General features: G+C 31.3%; 1 protein-coding gene across 2 annotated transcripts; it reads left to right on the top strand.

Moving 5' to 3' along the window:
- The first annotated feature begins 6,966 nt into the window (after positions 1 to 6,966).
- On the top strand, positions 6,967 to 12,240 carry LOC109789353 (protein phosphatase 2C 50). 2 transcript variants are annotated; one of them, XM_020348278.3, is made up of 6 exons: positions 6,967 to 7,262; positions 7,393 to 7,474; positions 7,821 to 9,117; positions 9,201 to 9,518; positions 9,606 to 9,711; positions 11,377 to 11,538. In XM_020348278.3, the coding sequence occupies exons 3-6, from the start codon at positions 8,218 to 8,220 to the stop codon at positions 11,400 to 11,402; spliced, it is 1,350 nt and encodes a 449-aa protein (XP_020203867.2). In that variant the 5' UTR covers positions 6,967 to 7,262; positions 7,393 to 7,474; positions 7,821 to 8,217; the 3' UTR covers positions 11,403 to 11,538. The 2 variants fall into 2 exon arrangements, with proteins under 2 accessions (XP_020203867.2, XP_020203866.2); XM_020348277.3 differs by lacking the exon at positions 11,377 to 11,538 and adding an exon at positions 11,553 to 12,240 and having other exon boundaries at positions 6,973 to 7,262.
- The last annotated feature ends 1,191 nt before the right edge of the window (positions 12,241 to 13,431 follow it).

Raw genomic sequence — 13,431 nt, 5'->3', positions numbered from 1 at the left:
TAGCTGCTCAGTTGCTTGCCCTTTATCTTTTATCTATCTTATGTGGAAAAGTGCACTTAGTGACATCAACCTCATTGTCCTGGTCAGTGGTCACTGGTTAATGCTTGAATGAATACAAACAACTTTTTGTAACTCCCATGAGAATTGAGCTTGAAGCGGATGGCCAACCATTTTGTGATCTGTTTATCCATCGTGATTACTTGTCTTTATCATTTTTTAAGAAAAAAAATATCGTCGATTCTTAACTTTTTGGTGGTTAAGAATAAGTTACAATCTTCATGAGAAATGTATGGTCCAGATACTTCAAAGAAATCAGCCTATCATCATTCCTCCAATAAAAGTTAAATCAACTCATCAAGGGTGTTGACTGTATATATTCTACATTCTAAACAGGGGCCTAATCCCAAAATTATAAAACGTGAGTTACTTTATATATTATTATTTTTCATTCTACTATTTTTATTTATTATTATTTTTTTTTATGGTAAGGGATCTCCTTGGAACACGAATTAACGAAGTCACCTCTCCATCTACCAATCTCATATCTCTATATTGATTTAATGGTAAATTATTATTTTTACTATTTTTATTCAACTTTTTGTTAAAATGTTCAATTTAATTCTCTAATGTAAAAAAAAACCTTCAATATTACCTTTTCATTCAAATTGACATTAATAACATTAAATGAAACATTAACGGGTAAAATAATGTGAAGATTGATTTAATGTTAAATTATTATTTTTACCATTTTTATTTAAATTATTTAATTTAATTATCTTTTAAAAATATTTAATTTAATTCTCTAATTCAAGAAAATAACTTCAATATTACTCTTTCATTAAAATCGGCATTAATAACATTAAAGGAAACATACAAGACATTAACATGTAAAATAATGTGAAAATAGACAGTAGACACATGTACAATTGCATTGACACTGTTATTACCGAATAAATTAAAAGACAACATTAAATATTTCATGGAAAACAAATGATTATATTGAAAATTTAAAAATATTGAATTAAATTGAATAATTTAAATAAAAATAATTAAAAGAGTAATTTAACTGTAATCTAACTATATTTTTTAAAATCTTTTTTAGAGAAAGTTTCTATTATAATTGTTACACTTCCATTTCTTCTTGATATAAAAATTTTATGATTGATAAAAAATTATAAATATAAGGAACAAATAAAATTAACTTAAAATATGTGTATATTTATAAAAACATAGTAAAAATATTCAATCATAAATTAATATGTATAGTAAGTTTAGTGATCTATAATATTTATTTTAAAAATTCTATTTTTGATAATTTTAATTGATTAATAACATAAAATTTGTGACGTTAATGTTACATAAAAATAAACTCTCCAAATATTAGCAATAAAAAAATACAATACTTATAATATTAATACACGGATTTTTTTTTTGTTTAATTGATATAATGTATTATAATTTAATAGATAATATGACAGCAACAATATACGGCAAGAATCAATTTAAACTGATTAGACGTGTATAAAATAAATTAAAATCAAGTGCGATATATAATGAAAAAAGAACAAGAGAGAAATAATTTTGAATGATGTAATGCAATGGTGGGTTGTGGGACTCCCATTTCATTGGTGGGACATCCCTTTCAACATGATAGATATATGACCAAAAGTCTATTTCTCATCTTTTGTAACACTTTCCAATGAAAATGTCCAAAAGTTATTTATTTTCTATTTTTGTTTAAAAAATTGTAAAAATATATATAGAGCAGCCGGGAAGGTAACTAAACCAATTTCAGCTCAATCCGTGATTATATTTTAACATTACATAGCATTTTCTTTTATACGAAGTACTGACTTCATTCACTGAAGATGGCAATACGTCACAAACAAGATCAATGATGATCATCCAGAGAGACTATTCCACACTCAATCTTTCAGCATGCGTTTTTTGTTAGGTCAACCTTTTCTAATTAATTCCTTGAATTCCAATATTTTAAAATAAAATAGTCATTTCTTAGAAGATTAGGTCTTTTTGTTTTTAAATTTCAGTTTTAAAATGTGAGATTAATAATATTTTGAAATTGAATGGACTTATGAACACCAATAAGAACATAGTTATATACACTCTTTTTAACATGACATTTTTTAATCAAAGTTTTAATTATAATTTTTTTTTTTAAATATAATATAATATTAAATGCTACCAAAATGTTTCTATTGTTTTAAAAAAAAAACTAATGACTAAATTTTATCAAAAATCACGAGTTTTTCTTCTTCATAATTTTGGGAATTTAAAATCAATTAATAATAGAAATATATATGCTTAAAAAAATATATCAAGCTAAATTATTGTTGGTTTTCTATTTATTTAATTAATTCAATTTAATACTTTTGTTATTAAAATGTTCAAATTGATCTTTTAATTTTAAAAAATAATGGAATGTTGTCTTTTCTATTTAAATTAGAGTTATTTTCTTATACTCATGATAACAAATGACATTTTTTCTTATTGTGAAATGTGACAAGAAGTTAAAGTTATTAATTTAAATTTGATGAAAATGATAACATTGCATTATTTATAAAACAAAATACAGTGACTTGGCAAGTCATTATACTTATAATTCAGTTATTATAGAAGAATTAAATAACATACAACTAGCATAGGATTCTTGTGCAACAGTTTTATAATCATTAATGATAGTTATACATGTATAAGACAAATAACATAATTCTAAAAACATAACATTCTCTTGTGAGATTATATACACCTTGTACATATATACAATTTACGTCAATTATATAACTATGTACAAGATAAATCTTATTCGTCAATCAAACATCTAATCATCAACCATGCTATATCAGAGTATCATCAACAAAAAAGTCATCACCAACATGACTCACCACCCACCATTCAAGCAAACCTGCTAATCGTGCCTTACTCGCGTACTAAATATGATCATTGTAGTTCCAATCATGAGGAAAGTAAATGGTAAACTTGTGAAACATAAACAACATACATATACAACATCAACTTACAACGATACAACCTAAACAACTTGTTCAACATCTCATGCAGCTTTACATATCAACTTTCAACTTGTAAACAACATTTCAACAACTTACAACACCATAACACATCTTAACAATTTCAACATAACATAATTATCATAAACAACAACTAACTAATACGTTGTCACACATATCAACTACAAAAATCTCTTATAACAGAAGTGAATGACTTAAGTGATGAGACCCTACTAAACCATTTCAACTTTCAACTTGTAAACAACATTTCAACAACTTACAACACCTTAACACATCTTAACAATTTCAACATAACATAATCATCATAAATAACAAAAAGTAACTAATGTGTTGTCACACATATCAATTACAAAAATCTCTTATAACATAAGTGAATAATTTAAGTGATTAAACCTTACTAAATCACAACATTTGACCTATTGTAATCAGGTCATTTATAGACAACTTCAATATTCTCAAAGTACTTGTTTAACAACTTAAATTTCTCAGGTTTTGCCATATAAATTAAGAAGTTTAGTACTATTATTAGAGTGTAACAATTTGGGTATGAGTCTACTACGAAATTAACTTGTAACATTAAGTCTCCTATGAGTTTAACACATCGACTACCTTTCAAACACTATGCCCTCCTGATACTTAATTAGGGACTAAGTTCTCAATTTTGTACTTTATTCGGTTAGTCATTTTATACACATGTCTTGACTTTGTCCGCATATGGCTTTCACATAAAATATAGAGAAAAAAACTTTAAACAACTACCCATTTAGAAGTTAACTTACTTATTGAAGGGTTTTCAATTAGGCTTAGGGATGACAACAGGGTGGGTCGGTATGGATTTCATGATACTCGTCCCCGTCCTCGCGACTCAAACCCATCCGCGTACCCGTACCCATCGGGCATATAATTTTTTTCCTCATCCTCGTTTCCACCGGGTATCGGGTATACTCGTACCTGTACCCGTACAAAAAGAATTTTTGTAAAAAAAATATACAATATTTATAAATTATTTTTCCATTATATTATAATTATAATTAGATTGTTTCTTTATCTCATATTTTAATCAAGAGATTTCTTAATAATTAAACAATTATAAATGTTTCACATTATAATAAATAATTACATATAATAAAATATTAAATTTCTTAACACAATTAAATAGGGGACGGGTACGAGTATGAGTATATACCTGTACTCGTACCTCGTACCCGGTTTAATATATTAGATTTTCCCGCACATGTACCCGTACTCGGTCAAATCGGGTATTCCCCATCAAAATCAGGACGGGTTCGGGTATTACTCACGAGTACAGATTTATTTACCATCCCTAATTAGGCTTGTAGAATACCACGACTTATATTCACAAAATGAAATATTTTAATTTCTAAAAACATCTTTTACTCTCCTTTTATTTTTATATATCTTAGTAAAGACACCTGTCTATACTACATGCCTAAAAACTTAACAACTTAATCAACTATAGCATAAATACAACTTTATCATCCATCAACATGCATCTTAAAATATTATACATCTTACAACTTAATCATCTTTATCAATTATCGTCATAGACAACTTTAAACATCATCACATGCCATCATTCGTACAAGAAATTCATCATATTTCAACATGTAAAAAACTTAAAACATCATGCTTCATTTCAACATATCACGTCTAGTGCCATTCTAAACATGCTTGGTGCTATTGATACAAAGATTTTTTTGTCCCACTCACGCCCAACAATCAATCCTCCTACGCCCAACATAGGTGAGGTAGAGAACCTTTGAGTCTCCTGCACTTGGCGTGACAAAACCCACATCTAGCCTTGATTAGACAAAGAGTTTCTACCTAACTGATGTTCAATGCCACTTAACCTACGCCCAATGTCATTTAAGTAGTGATTCACCGACTTGATCATCCTAGGCACCACACCTTTGGGCTCAACATCACCAACGCCACTTATTTCACGCCTAACGTGATTAAGTCAAAGGACTCCTCACCGATTCACACTAGACGCTACCAATCCCACGTCCAATGTGATTAGGGTATAGATCCCCCTAACAAGAGCCACTTTGACACAATGAAGGTGTGGTCGATACGATGTTCATTCTACACATAGCAAAATCATCAAATGACTTAAAACTTGTAATCCAACCAGCCAAAACAACATGCGATACAACATACAACATATATACACCATAAATGACACCAAACCAACTCAAAATACAACACAAAACTATAAAATACTAAATTCATCAATTTAGTCAAGAAACTCCATTTTTAAGAGCACCTTTCAACGACACTTAAATTCACAATCTTCACCAATTTAGTCATGCAGGTGATGAATTTTAGTAACAACAAGAAGCATTCAACATAACAAATCAAATCACAAAGTTTCCTTTATCTCTAGTTGATTCAAAATAAGAGGAGGAGAAAAAAATAAATGAATTTTGCATGACCTCGAACTTGGTGTTCATGGCTCCTTAAGCTTTGGATAACCAACTCAACAAATATGATCAGCTACAAGGAGGGGGAAGAGAAGGGTTTTAGTTTAGAAAGATGGAAAAGATCCCTCATGTTTCAAAGAACTTCTCATTAATTTTTCTCTAGGATTTCTTAAAACATTAACTTATGAGCTTCACATGTATTCTCCCTTAAGTTGAAGTAACATAACCCCGTCTCAATTAACTTAAAAACAACTCAACTCTTAGAGTTTCTGAATTTTAGAGTTCTCAAACAATAATACCAACAATAATTCACAACTAATCATATAATTCATAAAATTAATTAAAACTCTCAAAAAAAAAAAGAGAGCATAATATTACTCATGAAGAGATTAAATTAATTATTTTAATAATGAAGGATCAAATTAAACAAATTAAATAAAGAAAAGAACCAACAAAATAATTTACTCAGCATATTATTAATATTTCCTATACTATTGACAAAATTAAATTTACTAGCTCGAAGGACTCCTGATTATAGGCAAATATCATTTTGGAATTCTATTCCTTAATCCAACTAAATTTCTTTTGAATTGATTTTTTTTATAAGAAAATGTTATTTTTTAAATAAAAGATTTGTAAAGCAGGTAAAAAAAAGTTGCCCTATTTACTCTCAATAAATAATAATTGGAGGATCATTTCTTTTAGAGTTTGGATATAATTAATTTTGATTTTTTTTGTAGTATTAGTTTTTAAAAATCTTGATGTGTATTCTGATATAATATTTTAAAAGTGATTTGAGAATAATTTACTATATTTAGTTGACAAAGTAGAGTTGTTTTTTAAAATATAAATAAAATATAATTTGTGTCCTTTACCTAAAATAAATTCTATCAAATAAAGAAAATTACATTTCTTTCTAAAATTAATTTTACTTATGACAAATTGGATTTTGATATCTACAATAGAAAAATACTAACTTCTCCCTTCTTAATATTTTTTTTATTAGTTGAAATCATAAATTTTAATAAAAGAAAAAACTTCTTGAATGAGATGTAAAATCTAGAAAGAAAAAAAAAAGATGTGATTTCAGTTAAATTTCAATCAATAATAATTAATAAATGTCTTTAGCATCTCTAATCTACAATAAAAGCAGCCAAATTATGTGTAACTGTAGGACTCAATTTCAAGGATTTCTACATAATTCACGTGGACTCAAAATCAAGTAAGTGGGAGAAAAAAAAAAGGACTATAAAGGAACTCAATTTTGGGAATGGTGATTTAAGTGAAGAATTTCTTTGTCCCTTTTCAATAGAAAGACATACCTTTCTTTCCCTGATTTGAATAGGCTATAAAAGAAAGAGCAAAGCAAAGTTAAGCAATAATAAAATGCTTTTATAATTTATTTATTTAACTGTGAAGAAGCTCCTTATCTATAAATTAGTACTGCATTAGGAATATGAAAACATGTGTTACATTAAAACCATGATTCCTTTCAGAGGAAAATATTAGATTAGATTGGATGGTGAAAAGTGAAGGGAGGTTGGGGATGGATGGATGGGTGGAGATGCTTTAATATGCTCTTCAAGATTTGACATCTGTCCAACTCCATTGTCTTCTCTCACACAACACTCTACTCTTTTTTCTATATTGCCCCTTTCTCTTTTCAACCCATTTTTCTTTCATTAAAAGTTTCTTTTTTTTTTCGTCATTTTCTTCTCTTTCTTCTCCACTCCCTTTCTCGCGCTTCCAACACACACCCCAACACACTCAGGTATGTTTATTTCTTTATCATACCCGGCAAAGCTGTTAAATTTTTGTTAACTAATGGTTCGGATTAAGGAAAGTTCGTGTCTTTATTTTCTCTGTTGATTCTTTGTTCCTTCTTCAATCATGGGTTTCAGGTGTCACAGTCAGAAGACAAGGTAGTGAGAAGGGAAAAGAAGGGAAGGAAGAAACTAGACTCTACACGGTTGACAAAATTAGGTACTGAATCTTTCTTTCTTTTACCTTTTTTCTTTCTTTCTTTCTTTCCATTTTATTAATAATAATAATAATAATAATAATATTATTATTATTATTATTGGACGAGGTTGAGATTTGTTGCCTCAGATCCAGGCAACTCATGGTATAGTGTGAAAAAAAGGGTGTTATCTTTTAAGGCTTCCTTGTGATTCTTGAGACTTTGCTTTTCCTGGGTTTCTTTCTCATGACCCTCTTTTTTTAGCTCATTCTTTCTTGTGTCTGAGATAATGAGTGTTGGCTTTGTTTTTCCTTTCTTTTCTCTCTTTAGTTTTTGTTGGTTTTAATCTTTTTTTTTTTTCTTTTCCAGATAAAGTTTGTTCCTTTCAAGTTTCGGGCTGTTTCTCCCACACTAGAGTTGACGGTGGTAGACAGAGAAGAATATGATAATGGTTGAAAAAGGGTGTGGTCTAGCTTATTTTGGTTGAAATTTCTACAAATGGAAATTCGGATCCATTGTTGTTGACCAGATCTGACTACCTCCATTTCACTTTCACCACCTTTTACTAGTCCATGATTTGCATAGGTGGAATTTGCCTCCACCTCTGGGCTTCTTAGACATGAGAAATGTTTTTTTTAATTCCACACTTTGGGTTCTGGGATCGTTATCAATCCGAAAAGGTGATAAATTAGTTAAAACATGACAGGCTGTGTGATATCAGTAGGGTGGGAGGGTAACTTTTTGTACTACATAGACAAGGATTTTGATGGAGGAGATGTCAACCACGATTGCAGTGCCATTAAGAGTAGGTAATTCAGTGTGTGATAAGCCAACCATAGCTAGCCATATGGATGTATCCAGAATTAAGCTGATGGCAGATGCAGGATTGTTATCCAATTCTATAACTAAGGTTTCCACTGAGACTTTAATAGGTTCGGATGAGAATCGTGATGGTGCACTTCGGGAGGATGAAGTTGGTGTTACAGCTGTCACGTCTCCAGAGCAGGGAACAGAAAGACAAATTCCATCATTGGACATGATGTCCCATAATATAAACTCTTTGGTTGTTGGTGATGAAGTTTTGACTCCAGAAATCGAGGAGGATGATTTGATATCACTGGAAGGTGATCCCATTATTGATAGCTCTTCTCTTTCAGTAGCCAGTGAGAATAGTAGTGTTTGTGGAGATGAGTTCATCAGTTCTGAGGTTTCTTCTGATTTAGGGACTGCAAGTTCCGTAGACATAGTGAAGAACTTATCCGCTGTCAAAATTGCTGCCAGGGCTGCTGATTTGGGTGAGTCAAATGTAGAGGGAAATGTTATGAGTGATCCCCTTGCTGTAGCAGTGAGCCTTGAAGAAGAGGCAGGAGTTAGATCTAGCCCAACACCTACTACCGGTGTTCTTCATCAACTACCTCTGGAAAGATCTGTGAGTGGAACAGTGGGTAAAAGTGTTTTTGAATTAGATTGTACCCCACTTTGGGGATTTACATCTGTGTGTGGAAAAAGACCTGAGATGGAAGATGCAGTTGCAGCTGTACCTAGGTTTTCGAAAATCCCTATTCAAATGCTAATTGGTGACAGGGTACCTGATGGAATAAACAAATGTTTCAATCAGCAGACAGTACATTTCTTTGGAGTCTATGATGGCCATGGTGGCTCTCAGGTAAAGTTTTACTTTGTTTTTTATGTGATTCTTAGGTCCAATGATTAGGCATTCTTCAAATATAACTTGTTTACATCATTCAGGTGGCAAATTATTGCCGTGAGCGCATGCATTGGGCCTTGGCCGAGGAAATAGAACTTGTCAAGGAAGGTCTATCAGTTGAAAGTACCAAGGATGATTGTCGAGAAATATGGAAAAAAGCTTTCACCAATTGTTTTTTGAAGGTTGATTCTGAGGTTGGGGGGGAAGTTAATGGTGAGGCTATTGCCCCAGAAACTGTTGGATCCACTGCCGTTGTTGCTGTTATCTGTTCATCTCATATCATAGTTTCAAACTGTGGTGATTCAAGAGCAGTTCTGTGTCGTGGCAAAGAACCAATGGCGCTATCTGTTGATCACAAAGTAAGCTACCTCCAATTATAGTTTGCATCTCGTTTCAGAAGATTTTTAACTAATTAGAAAGAATTTATGTTTGATTGTTGTATATAGCCTAATCGAGATGATGAATATGCAAGAATTGAGGCAGCTGGAGGCAAGGTGATACAGTGGAATGGTCACCGAGTGTTTGGTGTTCTTGCAATGTCAAGGTCTCTTGGTATGTACTTAATCACAAATTTTGCTTCATTTCCTGCTGTGTAGTAATTTTTGCTACTAGTACTCTATAAAAAATGAAAAAGTGAATGCATTTAATATCTTAAAAATATAAAATGTATTCAATTTTTTTACATTTAGTAAGTAGGAAGATGTTGGAGGATTTATAATTATTCTATCACTTTATGTTGTCAGCATGCTCTGGTTTTAGTCGTAATTAATAAAGATGTTTATTTCACCATTTTAATACCATAAAACTAGAAGGCTTTGAAGTGACTCCAAATGTCCTCATATCCTTGCTTTCTACAACAACAACAAAGTTTTTATCTCACTACATGAGATCAGCTACGTGGTTCACACAATGCCATTCAATTTAGTTAAAGACCAAACTTATGAAGATTATTCACCATGGGATCTCTATTAACAACTTCTCCGAATTCCTTTTGGTCTCTCTCCCCCTTTTCACATGACTACAAACCATAAAATCTACCTCCTCGCTAGTGCATCTAGTGGCTCTTATTAGTGTCCTAACCACTTTAACCAATTTTGTCATTTTTTCCTCAATCAATGTCAAGCTAATATCATCTCATATACAATAATTTTACATCCTATCATTTATTGTGTAGTCATACATGCATCATAACATTCTCATTTCACTACTCACCTTTTTATCTCATCATCCCTTTAAAGCACAGAATTCGCTACCATAGAATATGGTTGGACGTATAGCAGTATAATAAAACTTTCCTTTGAGATTGATAGGTGCATTGCAATCACAAATATCCCCTGATGTCTTTCTCCATTCTATTTTTTTCTTCTATGACATCCTCATTAATTTTCCCATTATTTAGTAATATTGATTCTTGATATTTAGAATTAGAAATATGTGGTATAACATCTCCCATTTTTACTTCCAACTCATTCCTCGTCTATTGCAAAAGTTGCAATGCATATAATTGCTCCTACTTGAGCGAAAACAGTTTTTTCAGTTTGCGTCCAAAATTCAAGTTTAAAGTTAATTGCTTCCTTTGATTCCTTAACTAAAATCACATCATTTACAAAAGGCATGCAATTAGAAATAATGTTTTGTATGTCCTTGATTTTTACTTTGGGTAACTTAAATTTATAATTTCTAGTGCAAAACTTATGGTTTGAATTACATTAAATGTATAGTTTTTCTTCCAAGAATATCTTTCAACTTCCAATGGGTTCATCCGGTAAATTTTCTCTGACTTTGTTTGGATGAGGGTATATTATAGGGGAAACAGTGGCGAGTAAGTAATGCTCTGTTTGGGGTTTCAATATTTAAAATTTTATCAAAAGGGAATGTGGAGGGAAATGTGCTCAAGCTGAGCCTTTTGTCTCCCTTATATTGGTTACTTTTATTTTAAAAACTTTGTGAATGCATAATTTGAGTTACAGTTTATGTTTCATATTATATTCAAATTTCACACTTACTACTCTTTACCTTCCCCTTTCTTCTCTCAACAGGGGAAAGAAACTTTTTCCCCATTTCATATCATTTTTTCCGATACTTCCAAACATAGCCTTAAGCTGCATAACCCTTTATATTTAGTATACTATAAGCATACTGAAGATGTACAACATGGAACATAAACTGCTATTTTTAAAGTTGCAAGTTCATCAACATTGTTTATTTGATTTTCAGAACATTGTTGGGTTTGGTTCAGCTAACCCTGAAGACTTACAGGGGAGCAACTGAGATTACTTGTGCACAATGTTATGTTGCATGTCGTTGAAAAGTTGCAACTGAGACTCATGTGATACTTGCACATTTAGTTCGTCAAAAACTGCTTTTGTTTATTGCTGCTGTGATTTATACAGGTGATAGGTATCTGAAGCCATGGATTATTCCAGACCCTGAGGTGACGTTTCTTCCACGGGCAAAAGACGATGAATGCCTCATTCTGGCCAGTGATGGCCTATGGGATGTAATGACAAATGAAGAGGTGTGTGACATTGCTCGGCGGCGCATACTTCTCTGGCACAAGAAAAATGGCTTGGCACTGCCCTCAGAAAGGGGAGAGGGAATTGATCCTGCTGCACAAGCAGCTGCAGAGTACCTGTCGAATCGCGCTCTTCAGAAAGGAAGCAAAGACAACATCACTGTGATTGTGGTGGATTTGAAAGCTCAAAGAAAATTCAAGAGCAAGACATGACTGTTTCTTCAAGTGCACCTGGGTGTTGGAAGATGAATATGATCCAATATTGTTTTTTTGCCCATAAATTTTTCATATGGGCTTGAGAATAGCACCCTGTACAATACATTCACCTCTCCCTAGAACTTTCAACTGATTAAGAGTCTCCTTGTATACTGCCACATTGGGGCCATGTAAATCTTTGCTGCTTTTGTAGGTAAGGTAAAGGAGACCAGTTCCATGCCTATCTGTCACCATATTGTATTCATTATTATGCCTCCGAGAACAAAGGCTCTGTGAGGTATTTACTTCATATTATTTTAACCCGTGTTGTTTATAAAAAGAGTAGTAGCTAATTGGCATTGTGATTTTCATGTTGTGATCCACCCCCATTCCAATAATGTAGCAGAGCAATTCGCTATTTGAAGCATAATCTAGAAATGTGTCGGTGGTGGATTGATATCATTGGTTATGACTCAATTCCAGTGGTTGTACTGCAATAATTATGGTGGGGACAATTATGGACAAGGTTGCTTAAGAAATCTCAGCTATCTTTTTTATTTTTTATGGTTTGGGATGGTTTACCTGTGCTTATCATGGTTGAGAGTAATTGCCTAATGCTTATAAACAGGAATGTGGTTTATCATACACACTGGTGCACCTTGTCACATTCTTCTTTCTGAAAAGATCACCGCAGATTTACTTTTTAGATATTTTCATTCATTCAACCATTCAAGATGCTCAACATGCAGTGCTGAAATTTTTTTCCAAAAGTTATTTATTTCATTTGATTGAACTATTTTTCTTTTTCATGGCCATTACATGATTTAAGAAACATAAATATCCAAACATTGCAGTTCTGATTCTGATTGCCGCGAGCACCAAGACAATCTAAAGGTCCTACGTGTTTGGCCGTGTCATGTTTTGCAAAAGAATAAAACAGGAAGAAAGTGACTTCTGACCCGCCAGGGCTAGGTTGTAGTTAAATTCTACAACTTCTATTTTATACCTTTAAGAATTAATTTGTTTAAAATTAAAAATGCAAAATTGGACCTACAAAATACTAGCCAAGAATTAGAGTGAAAATTAATGTACTACAACTTTTCTTAATGAAGGTTTTGTCAAAAGTATAACATTTAATAAAATACCTTTATCTTAAAAGTTGGAAAATTATTTAATGTTTCATAATTTTTAAAAAAAGATCTTTATAATAAACAATGAAAATTTTTAAAAGTAAAAATATATTCATTGATGGTGAAAAAAAAAAATCTTTATTCTTTAGTCACAAATTACATATATGATAAGTTAGTTGAATTTTAGGGTAACTAATATTTAACTTGCACACACATAGTTGATGTGTGTTTTTATCTCTATATATGGGAATAAATTCTCCCATGTAAATTTTTTTTACTTGAATAGTTCTGAAAATACTCGTCAAAATATCTTTATTTATTTATTTATTATTATTTTAAAAATATAACATAATTTTAACTTGAGAGCTAAAATTTCAGTAGATAAAAATGTTACATGGAATTGTTTTAAAAATCTAAATTTTTTTTTATAAA

Source organism: Cajanus cajan, chromosome 6 (genome assembly GCF_000230855.2).
Source record: "Cajanus cajan strain Asha chromosome 6, NIPB_CcT2T_4, whole genome shotgun sequence".
In the NCBI taxonomy this organism is placed as follows: Eukaryota; Viridiplantae; Streptophyta; class Magnoliopsida; order Fabales; family Fabaceae; genus Cajanus; species Cajanus cajan.
Note: the sequence above shows the minus strand (reverse complement) of the source record. Positions and strands in the feature narration are given on the sequence as shown.